General features: G+C 37.2%; 1 protein-coding gene across 25 annotated transcripts in view; it reads right to left on the bottom strand.

Annotated features, from left to right (window-relative positions):
- The window catches only part of CLASP2 (cytoplasmic linker associated protein 2), a 137,337-nt gene that overhangs the window by 60,263 nt on the left and 57,884 nt on the right, over positions 1 to 19,190 (bottom strand). For all 25 annotated transcript variants that reach the window (XM_030444450.1, XM_030444458.1, XM_030444452.1 and 22 more), the window contains 4 exons: positions 6,975 to 7,054; positions 2,792 to 2,884; positions 2,017 to 2,162; positions 664 to 799 (listed from right to left, as the gene is read on the bottom strand). In XM_030444450.1, the coding sequence (XP_030300310.1) occupies positions 664 to 799; positions 2,017 to 2,162; positions 2,792 to 2,884; positions 6,975 to 7,054 (455 nt within the window). The remainder of the gene's footprint in view (positions 1 to 663; positions 800 to 2,016; positions 2,163 to 2,791; positions 2,885 to 6,974; positions 7,055 to 19,190) is intronic.

Genomic DNA, 19,190 nt, shown 5'->3' with positions numbered 1-19,190 from the left:
TACAGGTATTATATAGCATTTCCCTCTTCTTCATGATATAGCTTTACAGACTCACCTTAGGAAGTTTTTAAACCCAATCTCTGTTGAGCTTTTCTTACATGAACTTGTGCTTACTGAACTGATTCACATTTGCTCATCTTCTTCAACACCTGAACTTCACAGTTGTGTTAATGCATAGGGGTTTTTTGTTTGTGTTGGGTTTTATAGTTTGTGGTTTTTGTTTGTTTGTTTACTTTTGTGATTTTTAATTTTTAATAATATAGTCTGGGTCTTGAGATATTTTGGTGCGTGGTTGGGGTTTTTTGTCTTTTGTTATATATTTAAAAAAATATTCTTACTAGTTTCTTAACTACTAGTTTAAATTTGCTTTTCTTCAAAAAGACAGCTAATCACAGTCAACCTTTGAAATACACTTGCCTTCCTACAATAAACACATTGCAAAAACATCCTGAAAACATCCTTTCTTCTCATACCTATCCTTCCACCTTTACAATGGGAACACTTCCAATTCCTTTCAACAGTAAATACTCGTCCAACTGTGAGAAAGATTACTTCTCTGTAAAAGAATGTTTTCATAACCTTGTATTTCAGAGTTGTTATTATCTCTACTAAGAGCCATTACCTGAATATTCCAAGCAAGCAAAGAGAGAGAGGAACACCTACCCGAATAATGAATCTAATGGCTGCACACCCAGATGTTGCCATCACTTTGGCGCTGTTGGGAACCAAATTGAACAGAGTAGGCACAATAGCTTCAGCGCCATGATCAAACTTGTTTCCCAAAACAGTTGAAAGATGGCTGTTTAGAAAAAAAGGAATAAAACTTGTTAAGGAAAATTAATTTCTTAGTCTTAAAATAACAGTTATTTTACGGTGTTATTTAATTTACGTCAAAACGTTTTGACAATTTCTCTTTCCAAGCAAGAGAATTTTTTAATTTCATTACTTCCAAGTCCTTGCCACATCAAAAATGCAGGATTTGCAGAACACTTTCGTTACTTAGCAGACATATTAACAGGCTACACTAGTAGCTAGTGTAACACTAGTAACTTCATTTCATGATGAAAAAACAATACCACCATTTGAAAGGCTAAATTTTCATATCCACATAAAACACCGTCGTATTTCTGCTTTTTTAACACAATTTGAGAGCATACAATCTCCACAGAATTTTAAATTTATTGTTCAGTATTTCTTCCTTTTGAATGCAAGATGAGGATGTGTACAAAGTACTTTTAAGCTGCTCCTGACTTCATGTTAAGAAAGGCCAGCATTATTTATTTGAAGCCTAAATTTCCCTGGCAAGCACAGTTCTATGCTCCGATAGCTCCCCAGTTCTATGTTCCAATAGCTCCCATAGTCTGTTAAACCAAGAGACCAGAACAGCAAGGGTGAAGTGCAAAAGACTGCTCTGTTGTAAAAATAAGGCTCCCCTTCCTTGAATTTAATGAGGGTGCCAAAGATGATGAGGATGGAAATCTTTTTTCTGTTTAGTTAAAGCTTCTAAAATTATCATGGCCACTAAAGATATTACCTCGCCAAAATGTACAGTATTTTACTGTTTCACTTGGGTTTTATCTTTTTACATTGCATCTCAGACCATTCAACAGTAAAGCAGAAGGGCTCAGAACACTGTACGGCAGCTAGCTCACTTAGGTGCTACAAGAAGTCACAGTAAAGTTCTAAGCCAATCACTCAAGCATCAGTGCTCCTAAGACTAACCCCACAATATTACAGTAGTACTTAGAGCAGTTTGTAACTTGCACTAAGTGAAGTGATGGTAACTTCTCCTTCACTTACAATCTGTACAGTATTATCAGTTCCATATATCACACCTGAAAGAAGTTTCCTTCAGGTGTTTCTTTTTCTTTACAGTTTCAGGTACTAACTTCACTCATCACTCACAGCGTAGTCATCCATCAAAATATTCTTCCTTGCAACACCCAAACAGCATTTTTAAGTTAAATTCCTACTAAAATCCAGCAATGCATACAAAGGCACATCCATGATACTTACGCTACAGTAATGCATGCTTCCCTCACCACCTGGGATCTCAGATCCTTGGCTGACAGCTTGAAAGCACCATCCAAGAGCCGCAAATGCTGGAAAAATCCATCATACTGTGCAGCCCCAGCAACGAGCAATGATCGAACTTTCTTCAGCTAAAAAAAATTAAGGCATTTAATTTAGGACACTCCCACTACGCATTTCAAAATAAAACGACTACACTGCAAACACGGACGTAGGCACATCTGTAAAGCAAAACATCACCTTGAAGTATTTGGAAGTAATTTTAAAAACTTTAAAAAATAAATCATTCTATTAATTAAATTCTAGCACTAAAAAGTCTTGGATCCCAGTCTATACAAATACATAATTCTGTTCACATGCCTGTTCCCAAAGTCTAAGATGCTATAACTCTGATAAAAAACATACATGCAACACAAACATTTTAATCCTGCAGTGAAACGTAGCATAGCCACACATAAGAGGTACCAAATGCTAGCAGTTCACCTGCAGAATATGTAATTTTGCAAAATGCCAACTGAATTATACATGATGGCTTTTAGAAAAGCTTCCACTTAAATGTCAGCAAAAATATATTTTGGCCTTTTTAAAACACTTGCTCAAACTTCTTTGCTATGCAGAAATTCAAGCTTTAAAAATGAAAATGTAAATTTCTTCATTATGTAGAGTGCAACTGCTTTAAGAAAAAATATTTTGAACTAGCTAGTTGTTTGTGCTTTACAGAATGCACCAACCCAAACCTGAAACCAGATAAAACGTTTACCGCATTAGTTCGTTGATCCCAATCATGTTTGTCATCTGAGAGAATTTCCCTGATTTTGTTCAACGTTTCTTCAAGTTCTCGGCTAGAATAGATCTGAAGTGTTAAAAAAAAATTGTTAATATCCCCGGAAACCTTACAAAGCCAAGTAGCTTGAAGTGACTGAAAACAGGAAGAGAATAGTGTAAGAGCTATAAAAGGGCATTTGAAGGCTGATCTCTTAGGATATCACTAGGTAGTGAATAGTCACTCAAAGAAAAGATAAAGAATCCACATTTTCCTCAAGACATCATCTTTCACCTTTGTGATGAGCTAGTCATATCCACAATTTCACTTACTTCACCTTATCTTCCTGAGCAACTACCAAAGTTATTCCACCTACAGTCTAGTATTTTCTTTTCCAGAGAATATAAAATTAATTTAACTTAGACTAGATATCGGACCTTTACTCTATTGAAACTTAGTTTTGATTCAGTGCTTCAGCAGAGTAGAGTTATGGAGGCCTCTGCATTTCATGCTGGAATATTGAAGAGGTGGAAGACATCCATGCTCTGAAACACCTTCATATCCAATTTGTAGGATAAACAGGGTAAGAATCACTTCAGAAAACAGACGAATTAGTACACCCAGGACAGCTATGCTATCATGCAGAAAATTATTTCTGAATATGCTTTACCAACAAAATTGAAATTTTATTACCACAGCTCTGTGTAAGATTTTCCACAGTAGACTCTGGAAACAACTCTGCAGTTATATCCAGAGGACACAACTGTATCCATTAAAACAAAAAAGCTCATGATTTCTGTTTTCTTCTTCATTAAAAGTTAATAAACAACTGATGTGTAACTTTCTTTAAAATGAGTAAATTATATAATGAAAATACTTGGGTTCAAGCATAACAATCTTTCTACTTCACTGCCCACAAAATCAAACACGAGTTTTGTTTCACCATTTAATATATCTGTGTCTAGTGGAAGCTTGTAATTGTTACAATACACTAATTTACTCTAACCCTTATTCTGTAGGCACCACACTACAAAGAATCCATTTTAAGTGTCTCAGAGTAAGCATTTTTATAAAATTAAATTTCTGTTATCAAAGAAAATTCTTATTTTCATTTCAGAAGTGGGAGTAGTCACTGGTTAACTAAAGACACAATTTCACATTATGGTGACCATAATGCCATCGGAATTCATGATTTAATCCAACCTCCCCAGGCTCCCTGCTTTATTATCACCCACTTTGCCCTGTCTCCTTCCCAATTCAGACCTTTAATATACTAAAAAATATCCCTACTAGAGGGAAGCAAAAAACTTATCTGCCATCTCAGCTGCCTATGCTAACTTATCACAAAGAAGCAAAGTATGAGAAGGTAAGCAAGACCATTCCTTTTCTTTTGGTGGCAGCTAACTGAAATCTCTCTAACTGAACACTCAAAACTTAATCTGAGGTTCTGGTCAAGGTAAAAATACCTTTTGTAAGCTGTGCCATTAAGTAAATCCTGAAAAATAGGACATTTTCTGCTGTCAGCCTATGTGGTGCTCTAGTTACTGCCAAAGGATTAAAACATGCTACTGTCACGGCAATAAACAATGGGTTCATGTCCACCCTACTTGCATGTCTAGGCAAAGAATTTAATTGTTTCTTTAATTACTTAGCACAAACAGAATTGAATCTATGCAATTCCTGCTATTCAAATCGGCATTGGAATGAGTAATTTAATAAATGGTATAATTTTATCTTGTAATGAAATTGAAACTCTAGTTCCACTGAAAAATCCCGAATTGTCTAGGTTGTCCATACCTGTACGTTAGTTTCAGAGAAATAAAAGGTAATATTTTAATAATTTATTTTCTCCCTGTCCTTTACTAATTATGCTTTTAGAAAGCCAAGATGAAATACGGTTTTCAGTCACTGCCATAATACATTTTTTGTTCAGAAGTTCCTGTATCAGACTTTTATATAAACAACTAAATGGTTTTGAAACAAATTTTAGCTATTAAAAGTTACTAGCAAGAATCTGAACACATAATTTTCTTCAATTTAAGCAAAGACAAATAAACAGATTTTTAAAACAACATGGTAGTAATCTTAAATATGAAGGCACAATCCATTCACCACAATACTTCTCTTTTTTGCACACAGATCCATCAGACTGTATATCAAAATCAATCTTCTTCATGAATTGCTGTCATCCGTTAGAGGGCAACACACACATGTATCATTAAAGGTAAATGCATCAAAGACAGAAAAATTACAAGTTCAAACACAAGAGTAAACAACTAAACAGATGAAAATTACTTCCAATTTACAAACTAAGTATGAGTAAATATTAAGACATTTCAAAAAAAGAATTATGAGAAGTTACTGTAACAGGTTACTGGGAAGGTCTACATACCATTGGAGACTTTTAAAAAATGAGTTAATACTACACACAGCTAAGTAATCTCAATTTACTTGATTAATCTTGATGCATTTAATTGATTCAGAATTGCATCCCTTCTTCCATAATAGAGTTCCCTTCCGTATGGAAGCCACTACTGAAATCCATTCGTGGAATGTTTTTCAAATGGGCACAATAATGTACAAACAAGATGCTCTACCCATTCTAACAAGTTTTCTTTGCTTTTAGAGAAACTTGGCAAATTACAGGTAATAAAGATTCTTCCCTCGTGGCGGTTAGTAAAGAAACTTCTCTCTTCCTTAGTAATTAATACCATCTCAAGCAACAGGATCTTTTGAGAGTCTCAGTGACTGTCCACAACTAGAAGCATGGATTTAGACAGCAGGAATTCATTATTCTTGTGGGTGGTCAGGGGTGTTTTTGTTTGTTTGTTTATTAAGGCGAGGTTTTTCTGTGTTCCCATGCATCACCAGGTGTTAATTTGCATTCTCATCCATGAAAAAAATGGGCTGTACTGGGTCCGTTACATATTCTCTCATCTCCTCACCTAAATTCAGGTGGCATTAGTGAAGACAACTGTCTTTCTCCTCCAGCTCTTGCAGTTTAGGAATGACCTTCCTAGGTCATCCAGCAGTCGGACAGAAAATCTCATTCCCTGGGCAATGACATTAAGTTACCTCACTTTTGTTTTTGCAATATTATTAACCAAGTCGAGTGATTAGAGAACTCTGCTTGGGACTGAAAACACTAAGGGACTGAACTACAAGCAGAACATTTTCTGTGCTGTGGAATGTGGCTCTACCCAACACTAATGGGGATAAACAATATTAAGAGCTCCATGGGTTTGCCCTCTAAAGCATTCTTAACACAGCTTGGAGAGTCAAAGAAACAAAGTTCTTACAAGACAAGACAAGATTTCCTCAGTGTGACAGGGATGGTGGACATAAAGTGTTCCTTCAGAAAGCAGACAGTATTTCTGCCTAAAGACAAAGATCTAACAAATCACTATGCTATCATTTTGGGAAATAAAACCAGAACAAAACTACGTATCAAGAAAAGGGAATCATACAAAATCCTTCTGGTGATTGGCAACTGTGGATAACTGAGCTTTTGGTTGTCTTCCACAACTCAGCTGCTCAAGGAAAACTTATTCAAACATGTCTAGGAAGATACAAGCATGTTAAATGACTCAACAGTGTGAAAGTACTGAATATGTGCAATTCCCACACTTAAACAGCAGCAATTAAAATCTCATCTTTCAACTAAGAACCCAGAATCCAACAGCTTCATTAATATTCTAATTATGCAGCAGATTTCTTTTTTTGAAGTACTGCTAGAGATGAGGACATGTATACCAGAGACACATTACAGTTCAGGCACATTTGAAAATACAGCTCTTGCTTTTAAAATTCTTTGCCTGTATTATTATTACTTGACTATCCCTTCAAATTGCATCCCTTAAGTTTCCAAACATTACAGAAATTCTTCTTTAATTTAAAATTAAAACAAAATTATTTTCACTAGCTTCCTGGGAAAGATAAGGAAAATCAATAATAGATTTTAGCTGAAACACAATGGGATCATTAGTAGGACAGGAAAGAAAAGGCAGTGGTTTTGGTAACTAATTGGAAAACATGAAGCTTTCTGTGGAGACTGTAAATTCTGAGAGAAGGAAATGTAATGACACCTGCTTAAAAACCACAAGTTTTAAAAGCAGGCTAATACATAGTATTGAAAATAGCACATTTCTGAAAACAAACATGAGTACACACAGCATCTTACCTGTACAGTAGGAACATCTGTAAATGCCTTAATAAAATCATCCTCATCCACAGCTCCAGCTCCTCCTTCTTTAGAAGAACCTAAATAAATGTAAATCACTGTTAAACAGCATGTAATAGACAAAATTCTCAAACTGACATAAGCACCTTTCACAATACCTATTTTCAAACATTTAACAGAACTTACAAAAATCCTGAAAATTCATCATGTGTGCAATTTCAAGTCCCTGAGTTCTTATTCACCATGAATACAAAAAAAGAGTTAAACTGATTTCCTTTTGAAAAGTTCATGTTGAACAGTTTCGAACGTGACAAAGCTAATGGTTTCATTTTAATTCTGTGTGTTTAACTGGAAGTCTGTTTAGTATAACAAATCTGTAGTAGTTGTTTGCCTAGAATTCTTAGACCTGCCGACTGAGAATACAAATGTTCCCAAATAAAGCACAGAATTATGAATTACTTACCAAGAGTTGTCATTAAATGGAAATCTTCAGGATAAATTTTCATCCTAAAACATGTGCCAGGAGCAATCAGTCCTGGAAGTCTGGGGGTTTTTTTATGTTTTTTTTAAACATAGCACAGTAGCCCTACATGATTCGTTTACCTTGTGCCTCCCAGTATTCTCATGAGGAGCTAAGGAGTGTGAGACCCAATTCTCAGTCTCAAAGCTACAAGAACTTTGAAATGAAAAAAAAAAACGCAATGACATTTGGGGAGGGGAATTTTCATTAGAGCAAAATCTGAAATCCACTGATTGACAGCCTCCTTCTCAGAGTACTCATCCCTATAGCTGTTCCACAGTGGTGGTTCAGGATTGAAACACCCAGAGGAAGCTCCCAAGAACCTTCCAGATATGTGAGTAAAAAACTATCATATCAAAAATCTATTTTTCTCCCAAAGTTCCCCTGACAGCAATGCAAGTAGTAGGGCAGTTACTTCTGTGCAAGGTAAATAATGGAACTATTCTCATACCCAAAATCCCAAACTAAAGGACAACGTACTACTAAAAGGTAACCTGCTGCTTCATGCTGGCATATGGTTGCCAAATTTCATTCAAGTCAGAGGAGAAACTAAGGCAACTCTAAAAAAGAAAACAATTTGAAAACCATGTCTAAATTTCACTTCACACACTAAAGTTACCCAGGAATACTTTTTTTTAAGGAATGACCAAGTTTGGTATCAAATCAAAGAACAAAGTCATCAGATGCAGCCTATGCTACATGCCTAAAACTCCAAGCACAAGGTGAAGTTTGGCAGAATCCTTAAGTATCTTCAATAAGCAAATCAGGCAGATAATACAAGTTAACTGCATGGAGAAAACCAGCACTGTAGAACATTTCTTTCTTGAGAGGAAAAAAATCTCTCACAGCAGGTGAGCACTCAGGAACAAGGGTCTTGTCTCAACTCTTTCAGTGTGAGGCCAGCAAGACAGATGACAGAATGTCTTCCCCAACTTGCAGGGCTCAGCTGAAATGGAGGCATCAGGTAGAGAAGGTATGTATTTTACTAACTACAGAATGCATGAAAAACCATAAGGAAAAAGTAGTGGAATAGTCAACTAAAACAAAAAGCTAGGACTTCTTGACAAATCAAACTCCTGGTGCCTGTGCTCTTAAAGAAGGCTTGATGGCTTAAACTCCCTGATCTCGTATTTATAATGCAGGGAAATATGTCTGCTGTGTTTATGTATTTGTGCAGTCTGGAAACATGATGGTCCACTACTGCGACAAACTTGATGACAAACTCATTAGATCTCAACAGCTCTGTGCAGAACAAAATCTCTTGTCTGTCTTTGGGGCTGCTTAGCATTAAAACACTGAAGTGGTATAGAGCAAAATTTGGAGATAGTGGCTGCAATATGATTTAGGAATATTTAACATATTTTGACAGTCTAAGCTCAAGGATGTTGTAAAGAGACTTCTACATATGTATCTCCAACACCATCTGTGATAATTGTCAATGGCAGCCAGAAGGGAGAGAAGAAATGATAAACGCCTATTTCTTACCCCTCCAGACAGTAGACAGAACAAGTTCCACAAAGAGAATGACTGTGTGAGTGGCTAAGAAAAGGAAAAGATCCCATTTTACAACCAGAATACACCCTTCTGTCACACAAACTTGTACAGCTCCTATAATGGTCTTGGTCAGAACAGAATTTTGCAAAGAGAAACACTGACAATAATTAATTTAGCACAAGGGCACCATGCTAAACTACATGGCACAAACAGCACCCAGAATGCTCAACTCATAACCTCACTTTTCCCCCCTCCAAATACCCTGATATTCAAGAAAGCTCAGTAGTACCAAAAATCATCAACATTTAAAATACACTACATACTCAGGGAAAATAAATGGAAAAGTCAAGGAGCTAAAAGATTACCAGAAAAATTAATTTTTAAAGGTTAAAACACAGTTTCCAAAAGTCAAAATGTTTAAGATTCTACAAACAAGTACATTCTACAAACAGTACATAAGAGGTTTCTGTTATCAAAATTGTTGATATTGAACTAGTATTTTTGTTTTCAAACAGAAAATACAAGCTCTGGCCTAAAAATATTAAAAATGGCTCAATTTATACTGGTAGCACATCTTTACTCATTCTATTCAGTTTGTTCTATATCTGTTTCCCCATGGAAACGGGGAATTTTAAAACCAGTACAAAAACTCAAGAGTAACACAGTCTAAAACTTGGTTTCACTTTTTTCCTTGAACACTTCCCTCAAAACACTGCCTGAATAATTCATAACTATCTTCTGACACATTATGCATCACAAATTAAACATCAGTAAAAGGGCATCATTATGAAAATGTCATGTATTTTATCCCTCAGAAATCCCTAATTGCATGCAATGGCAGTATCTTTCTGAGCAACAAATCTAGAGTAAAATGACCTGGATCACAATTTTTTTCTGAAAAACAAACAAAAAAACAAAACAAAAAACCCCAAAAGAACATAAAACACCTACACCTACACCTCAACTAATTGAAGTTTAATTTCTTATCTACTACAGATTGAAGTAGAAGGTGCAGATCATTCTAGATTTAAAAAAAAGTTAAGAGTACTGTTAGGCTTTTCGGTTTGTAGGATCATAAATGATCAGCTGCAAATGAGGAACTGACAGCAGCTTGAGCTCAGTGTAGGGTAAGTGGAGAGGATAAGCTCAAGTACTTACTCAGCTTTTCATATAATAGGTTAACTGGCAACTCCCACTCACCTCTCTCATTTTAGTACCAGGTAGAGCTGAATAGCAGGGCTAAACTGAGAATAAAAGAAATTAGCCAATAATAATTGTTTCAATGAGCAAGTTCCCTGGTTGTATCCACTGAGAACACCACTTTAGCACAATCCAATTAATTACTTGGGATAAGAATAAGTTAGTGGAGATAGGGAAGGAGACCCCAGCCAGCTAAAACGGTACAGCTGCAGAAAGCCTAAGCATAGGCTGGAGGGAGTAGAGTGATACTCAAACAAAATGGAAGGACAAGGTTAAAGGCAACCTTGTGGAATGGACAGCCTACCTCACTAAACAGAGGGTGGAAAAAATTCTAAAGGAAGTGCTGACAGAAAAAAAAACCCCAGCAAATACGCCCATGAAAGCTACAAATAAAATAAATTACAGCGACAAATTTTGGGAATCCTACAAATCTAATTGTGAAGAAAGTTCTTTACCATAATATTTGCAATAGACACTGCTCAGTAACCAAATTCTGTTCCCACTCCAACTGGACAGATCTTGCCAGTCATATTTTATTTTTTCTTTGAATATACATTCTGCTGTTTAATTGTCTCTGAAACTGGATTCTTCCTGAATCTTCTGTAGCTCTGAGATAGTCTTCATAAAATCCACTTATTTATCCTTGGGTCAGTTCTTACTACTATTTGGTAAAACTGACAGCTTCCTTTTAAAATGCTTTCTGTTTGGGGGGGTGGATGGCAAGGCTGAATTTTGAGATGATGATTTTGATAAAGCCCTCTGTATGAACCCAATCACACTACCTCACTAAGGAATCTCTATCTTTTCAGATTATCATAAGATTATTGCTACAGTTAATAAAACAATCCAGAACAGAATTTTTTCATACGCGCTTTTCACAATTCTGCTTCTGTGAAGCATAAACCAAATGTTTGGAAAAGTAGCTGAAGAATGAGAATCTCTGAAAATTCCTTTCCTTTTTTATATTACGGAGTCAACTAAAGTAATTTGGTGTACTGTATACACACACCTTCACATTTAAACAGAGTATAGAAACACTGGTGGTCTTCCCTTAATTCTGTCAGCATTCTACCCTGTTTGAAAGAGTAATTTTGGGGTTTTGACTGAAGAACTTGAATAAAGTTTTTGGCAGAAATTTAACTGCCAAAGACATAATTTTAAACCAGCTTAGAAGACAATTCAAATTATAACCAAGTGACTTAGCAGAGTAGAAAGGCCTTTGCTAGAAAGCCCTCTTTAAGGAAACTGACAGATGAATTCTGTCGTGTTCAGCCTAAGTGACTGACATCCATTCTGAACTGACTTGTCTACCTCAGCTCCCCTAATGCCAAAAGTGATTGTCCCCGAGGTACCCAGAAAGTCCTCCAAGCTTAAACAGCTGCAAAAACAGAACAAAATAGCAGAATACCTTCAAATATCTTCTCCTCCATATTTTATCTGCCTGCGTTAGAAACTTGGCAGACATAGTTAGAGAACCTCCCCAGAGATCCCACTTACATTTCTCCTGCTTCATTAAAACATTCCTCCTCCTACATGCCAGAGATACTGCACAGGAACAGAAGTTTCAACCCAGCAAGCAAGTATGCTGTCTCTGAGGACTGAGATGCTCAGCAGATCTCTCCATTCACCTCAGGAAAGAAGAGGAGCAGGGGGAACAAGAAAGAATAAGGAGTGATCTGTGCCTCCAAGGAAGAAAGTGGTGCACCCTGAAGTGTGGCACATGAGCCAAGAGCAAATGCAGGACTTGTGTGCTAAGGAGAAGCAGAGAGTAACTCTCACATGGACTGAAATCACCAGTATGCATATATTAAAATCTGGAGATGCTCTTGAGCATGAAAATTCCTTTGGAATGGTGTACTGAACGTTACATTCTCTGAGAAACTTAAGTTTCTAGTATTTGAAGCTGATTCCTAATACGAATGCAGTTTCAAAAAAATTAGTCTCAATTAGTATGTAGCACAATTTCACAGGTGTAAAAGAATATAACAGTAATTCGTATTTTCACAGAGATGCTATGGAGGTCAATTCACAAGAATTCATGAAGCATGCAGAACACATGCCAACTACACAATAAAGAAATTAAGAGTGTTTTACTTATCTAATGTGTGCTGTCCAAACCTCATGCTAAGACCAAAGTCTGGATGTGGAGAAAAGCAAGCAGTTCCATGAGCAACAGAATAAGGACACCTCATTTCTCTTAGGCTTATCTCAACATTGATTAATGTTTCTACTCAAGTGGAAGGCTCATAAAGTCATCTTTCAACTCACACACAATTTTCAGGCTTGTAAAATAATCTTCCAAAGCACTCATGTATTTCCTGTCTCTAGTGGCACTCAATTTTCAGAAATACTTAAAAGAACATGTCTCTAAGACTGTGGCTCATGCTTCCAGTTTCAACAGGTAAACTTTAAAGTTATGCTAATTTTATGAAAATGAAAGCATTAGTTTTACTTTCATTTTTTAATATAGATTTCCAACAATCTAATATCTACATTCTAACTTGCTCCAAGATTTATAACTGAATAGAAAAAAAAATGCTTTATTTTACATTACAAAATTACCAAGAACAATCAGGAACACTCAGAGTTCATTTTTATAATCTGTAATTTATGTGGCAAAGCAGACCGGTGTGAGATAATGTGACTTTTTTGGAGTAGTTGTGGCAAAATAGTTTCAGAAAAATAGCATATTCATTACTGTTGTCAGTTCTTTTCAACTGTGCATTCTTTTCTGTAAGGATTTAAACAGATACCATATTAAGAACAATTAGACCACTTCCTGTCATCACAAGCTATATAAACTGTTTACGTTTTACTTCTAAAAGCTCAGAAGCACAAGACAGAAGGAAAGTCAAAGTGATTTTGATTTTAATGTTTTGTTTTTCTCATATTTTTAAGAACATTTACTTTATTTTTTGCAAGCAGTATTTTCAGCTTTGGTCAAAACTCTCTACTCAAATTATAAAAATATTTTGCATCTTAGGCTTCCACATACCCTGCTTCTCTATTTGAGAGCATATACAGTTGTCCAAAGAAACAAGTTTGATTATTTTTTTTTTTTAAGATGACTTCTTCCCCCCTCACCATACAAAGAGGAATCACACCATCTGCTTTAAAAAACAACACTGCAGCAATATTTTTCAATGGTTCTCTTTGCTTACTGGTTAACAGAGCCACAGCCCATAAGGAGTCAAAGTGGCAGGGTCAGATGATTTCAGCCCTCCTTCCTCCTCTCTCCTTCCTCTTTTTTTCTTCTGGATTCACCCATTTCAAAGTATAAACAAACTGCTTCCCTTTCTGACTGCTTGGAAAAAAGAAAGAAACAACCACTATTCAGTGTTAGCAAGCTGGACAAAGGGGTGGGTTGTCTTCCTTATTTGCCTCACTGCCTGGTACTACCAAGATTGCTGGTAAGATGTTTGGGACTAGAACACAGGATAGAAAAGTCCTAAGAAGGTTATGTGGAGTGGTGAGCCCTTATTTTAAGGGGGCCTCTTAATTTCTGCTCCACTGTTACTCTCTTCCTTTTATCCAGTGTAAGCTGCCTTTTAGGCAATGAATCTTTTGAGAGAAGACTATCATAAACAGTATTGTGCTTATACCAACATAATAAACCCTTCAATCTAATAAAGCTTTTGGAAATAAGTGCAAAATAAACTAAACTAGCATGCACTGTCTGCCACTTGTCCTTGGGGGATACGCAGAAAACAGGGAGACTGATGGTGATATAAATGTGAATATATTTATCTTCTCTGCAGATTTATGTATAGGTGTGTGTGTGTGTACATATATATATTTATAATTTATCATGTTTATTTATTTCCACTGACTGTTCATTAAGGTTGGTTTTCCAAACTACCTGCTGAGGCCTGATGCAAAGGAAATGAACTGCTAGAGGAACACAGACCCCAGTGACTGAAGCAGCACTTGTAACAGCCAAGGAGAGCAAACCACTGGGTATGTTCAAAGAAGCCCTCTCCTGAAAGGGCATTCAGGGGAGTAAACAACAACTATAAAAATCCTACAGCTCTCAGAGAAGCTGGACAGTTGGAGCCCCCTTACTTCCCTGAATCCTGGGTAAGGTAAAAATAGCAGCAGTTCATCACTGCAGAAATGCAACCCACCAATTCCATGGGCAAGTATCTCTCAGGAAGGAAGTTAAATTGATATTCACTTCAGGGACAAGGAAGCAAAAAGGCATTCTGTAACATATCCTCTGATTCAGACTGAGCCCCAAGGCTGATCTCAAAGTCTTCTCAGAAAGACAAAAAGACTGACATCAGCAGGAATCTTGCCCGGTATAAAACAAAGGGGGGAAAAATACTAGTTTATTTTACATGACGAAGAACAGCACTTTGGAAATCACCTAATGATGGCTAGGCAAATACTAGAGGAAAGACTCCTGAACTTATTTTCTGCAGAACAAAAAAGTTTAAAAAACCAACTACACAGAAAACCAACAAACAACAAAACAAACAACTCCTTGGGCATTGATTACTACAAAGCTTTTTTTTTTTTCTTTTGCAAGTAAACACAGATCTGTCTTCATGAGTCTGAAGACAATCAATACAGCAAGCACGAGTTTACTCTGTTTCAAGTCCATTCACTAACAATTTCTATTTACAGTTGCACAATTACTGTAAACTTTTTAAACCGAAATATATCTTAAATACAATATCTAGCTTTAATGAGGTTAACTTCACCTGTATAAGATTTAAGAAGGCAAGGATCCATTTCTCAAAACCACATGTTTTTAATGCAGTCTTTCCATTCAAACTGTTTCCTACTAAAGCCTCTAAACACTTCAAAATGTCTTCTGCTAGGGAATAGAACCAGAAGCAACAAATCAGTACCATTTCAATATTTCTTAACAAAAAGTTGTATTGTTATTATTGAGAAGGAAAAAAAAAAGAGCCTTATGATGCTGATGGAACATACTATAGACAGATACAAACTAGATTTTAGTTTCTATATGTCTATAGTGTGCTTCATCAGCTTCTCAAAGTAGTGAATGTGTTCCTTTAGGTAAGAAAAACATATATGGTGTCATTAGTTTTCACAAGGTTCTTTTGCTCAAACTGTACAACTGGTTCACCGAAGTTTCCCAAATACTTGATTTCTACCTAAAAGGAGATATTTTTAATGTTTTTTTTTAGCAATTATCAAACTTTTTAACACCAAGAATTAAGACCTTCTAGAACTGACAGTTAATTCAAATAATGCCAGCACCAAACCTCAGACTGGCACACTTGCAGTCTTCATTGAGGATCAGATCCTTTAACCAGTTTAAGAAAAGTAAACACACAGTTCAATTTTTATGTTGGGAAAAAGTGTTTTTTGCATGCATGCTTTTTTTTTTTAAGAGAAAAAAATAAAACTATGTCCTTGGGGCTTCACTTGATATTCTTCACACTTGGCATCAACAACCTTCTTACTCCAAAATACCTTTTATCACTGGATGATTCATCTTAAAGCAACAGAGGTTGTACTACATTACCATTATTATCCAGTAAGCAAAGTCTAATAACACTGTTAGGCTGATACACTACACATTCAAACAAACTAATGAAACATAGATAAAAACATGATGCAGTCTCTTCCCATTGAAGAGAACTGCAAGAGGTAGAAAAATCCACCTTGCTTCAAATCACAACATTAAGAATGGTGTTCTAGCACTGCACAACTTCCCATAAAACATGCCACAGAAAGTTAATACAAACTTTTGTCATCATTGGGTTTTATCAGCCAACTTTTCTTCCAGCTGCCAAGTGGTTCTGTTGAAGTATCATTATCCCTACATTTCATCCATTTTAAAGACTATCAACCTAAAGTGACACCTTGGGAAAAAAAAAAAGGCCAGTTTTCACTTTGAGTTTCCTACTAAGCATCTAGAGTACTTAAAGCTTCTCAATAGCATACCAACAAACAGTTCCCTAGAAGACTTGGAACAGGAAGCTCACACTTGCAAGAGAACCTGCCAACACCCTGTAAAGAACCTTGAACTGCTCAGGGACAAGAATGAAGTGTATTTGGCTAAAATACTCCGAGTCTTTTTCAACTGTAAATTATGGTGTCCTTTAAAATCAAAAAGCTGCTTCCCATACTGCCAAGAAAGAGCCTTTAAATAGCTATTTCTGGAAGGGCAGAACATATGCAGTGTACATTTTCAGTAAGAAAGTCTTGGAGCAAAAGGGTATTTCCAGAGGCTCTGCCACTTGAATCAAGAGCTGAAAGCAAGTATGTCAGAAGTAGGTAGATCAGTTGTGCATTTCCTGGCAAAGGACTAACTCTGGAAAGTGTATTGACCATGGAATAAGAGCTATGCCAAACAAAGCACTGTCCCATTAAGTTGAAGACCCATCACTTCTCATTCATCACAAGCCAGGAGGTCAGTGTCTGAACACCTCCCAGCAGTAAAGTCAAATGAGGAACAGACTGCTGGATTTCTTACTCTCAAGGCAATACCCCAATAAGGCTGCCTGCTCTGAAACTTTTCTGACAAGATGTCTTCTACAGACCTAATCCCACCTGTCAGCAAATGCTCAAGTTCTAAAAGCTCTACCATTTCTACAGCTGATTGGAAAAGATCTTTCGTGGTCATTCCCAGCACAAGGAGATAGAAATTCCAGCCCAAGTAGGACACTGCTACTGCTAATGCACATAACCTGTTTCACCTGTCTTCCTCAACAACGAGTTTACATTTCCAGTGCCACTAAAGTGCTTTTCCTACATTTAGAGGTAAGGGCCTAACACGGTGAAAAAATATATTTTGGCATACTGGATGAGTCCTTTCACTTGAACAGAGTCTCAGGTCAGCGGTGGAATTATGTAGTGAAATGAGGCAACCAGGTGCCACTAATTGCCAGGTAGTGGGCGTGAGCTTGTGTCAAGCCCACCTGTGCCTGATTAGGGCAGGCCCCCACTGCGCATGAGCAGGACCAGGGGGCCAATAAAAGTTGAGTCCTGAAGCACAGGCTCAGCTCAGTCCTGAGCATGCCTGCAGAGAGGTCGGTTGCTTCTCTCAGCACCGCACTACCTTCATTGCGCCACTAGCGCTCATCGACCTCAGGGTGAGGCTTGAGTGGCGCAGCTGGCTAAGCCGCAGTACTGCAATGCTGAGGCCGCGGATTCTAGACTCCTCAGAGCCTCACCCTGAGAGAAGCAACCGACCTCTCTGCAGGCATGCTCAGGACTGAGCTGAGCCTGTGCTTCAGGACTCAACTTTTATTGGCCCCCTGGTCCTGCTCATGCGCAGTTGCGGCCCGCCCTAATCAGGCACAGGTGGGCTTGACACAAGCTCACGCCCACTACCTGGCAATTAGTGGCACCTGGTTGCCTCATATCACTACAGAATTATCCATATCTTCAAGAAGAAACATCTGCATGGAGTATATAATGAAAAGCCAAGCACATATGCATCTGAGGTATAATTCAGTACACATCAGCATAAAAGACTGAGTAGCATGGCTAAGAGGTTTAGTTTCTTAGCCCCAAGAGAGGATAGCTTTCACTCTCTTCAGGAAAAAGCTGCACTTTGTCACCTACAGCTGATAATGAATATATATAAAAAATGTCTTTCTAATGCAGTGTCCTAGGAAAAGGACCTCTGGAATGTAAAAGGCAGTTTAAATGAATGGAACTTACAGTAATCTCAGCCTACACCCATCACAATTTCTGCCTGCACTAGCAGTCCTCCCAGGTCACAGAAGCCTGAAGAGAGAAACTTGCAGTGAAGGACTGCTTCAGCTGTGGGTCACTGACATAGCTTTGGAGATTTTTGTAAAAAGAAAAAGAGAGAGTGAAATGGAGCTGTTCTTCCTACTTCCTCCAAGGCAGAACTGCAACTTCATAATGTGTACACATGTAGTTATGAAAAAGTCAGAGAAGACTTTGGAAAGCAGAACCAACAGGTGGCAAAACTGGGAGGTGAGGAGTTTGGAGTCTAAAATAGTCTAAAATACCTGTAGTTAGCCAGTGCTTATGAGGGAAAGATGAGAAATTGCATTCCCAGTGATTACAGCCTTGGAATGCAGTCATGAGCAGAAGGATATTAATAATTAGCAAGCACAGACAACTTCCAGAACCATTTATTTTCTCCATAAAGATGGCAAAATTGAGGCTGGAGAAAAATCTCAGATGTCTTTTAGGCACCTGCAAAGCAAACTCTACAGAAAGCAGATGCAAAAGAGCATCAAATGTTCTTCGTTTCCATAAGGATCCATGAAGTCCCAAGCAGAGTAGGATGCCCTAACTGGATGCTTCAAGACCCCAGTTCTCTGTGGAATAAAGATCTCTAAACCCAGCATTTTGTCCTGTAATGACCATGTGCTTTTAGGCATGTGTCCTGTTCACATACACTTCTCTAGCAGCCATTTCTGACTAATGTCAGCTGGCACAGTGAACTGTACAGACTTTTTATCTAATACCATTGTTAGTATGAAAAATGTTATGAGAAACTCCTCACATCTGGAAGACAGTATTACTTGACTGACTTAAGAAATACATTTGGTGTCTACATTAATGTTCTTCAATAGGCTAGGAGATGTAGGATCTGGAAATGCTATGCACTTATAAGGCTCCCCCAGATAGCACTGACATTTAACACTTCTATCTGCTAACAAGCTTGTTATTGGGCAAGACCAGTTTAAACACTGGCAACCTCAAAAGAAATATGGAGATTGAGGAAAACACTAAAAAATACAAATGATGAGCAGCAGGAGTAAAGCAAAGACAAAAACTAGCTGCTAGAAATGGTAACAGTGACAGCAGCCTTGTTGAACAATGGTGATATACAGAAAATGCTAAAAATAAAATATTGAGGGTCGATTCAAGGAAAACTTTTAAGGAGGAAAACACCAAAGAAGGGTTAAACTAGGAAGCATACAGTTATATGTAACAAAATAAATCTGTAAAGGTTTCTCCCTGATAGACAGCAGAAATGTGTAGAGGTAGTCAACAAATGGAAGGCAAATTTCCACCTTCTAGCCATTTTGTGAATAATA

This window comes from Calypte anna, chromosome 2, assembly GCF_003957555.1.
Source record: "Calypte anna isolate BGI_N300 chromosome 2, bCalAnn1_v1.p, whole genome shotgun sequence".
Taxonomy (NCBI): Eukaryota; Metazoa; Chordata; class Aves; order Apodiformes; family Trochilidae; genus Calypte; species Calypte anna.
Note: the sequence above shows the minus strand (reverse complement) of the source record. Positions and strands in the feature narration are given on the sequence as shown.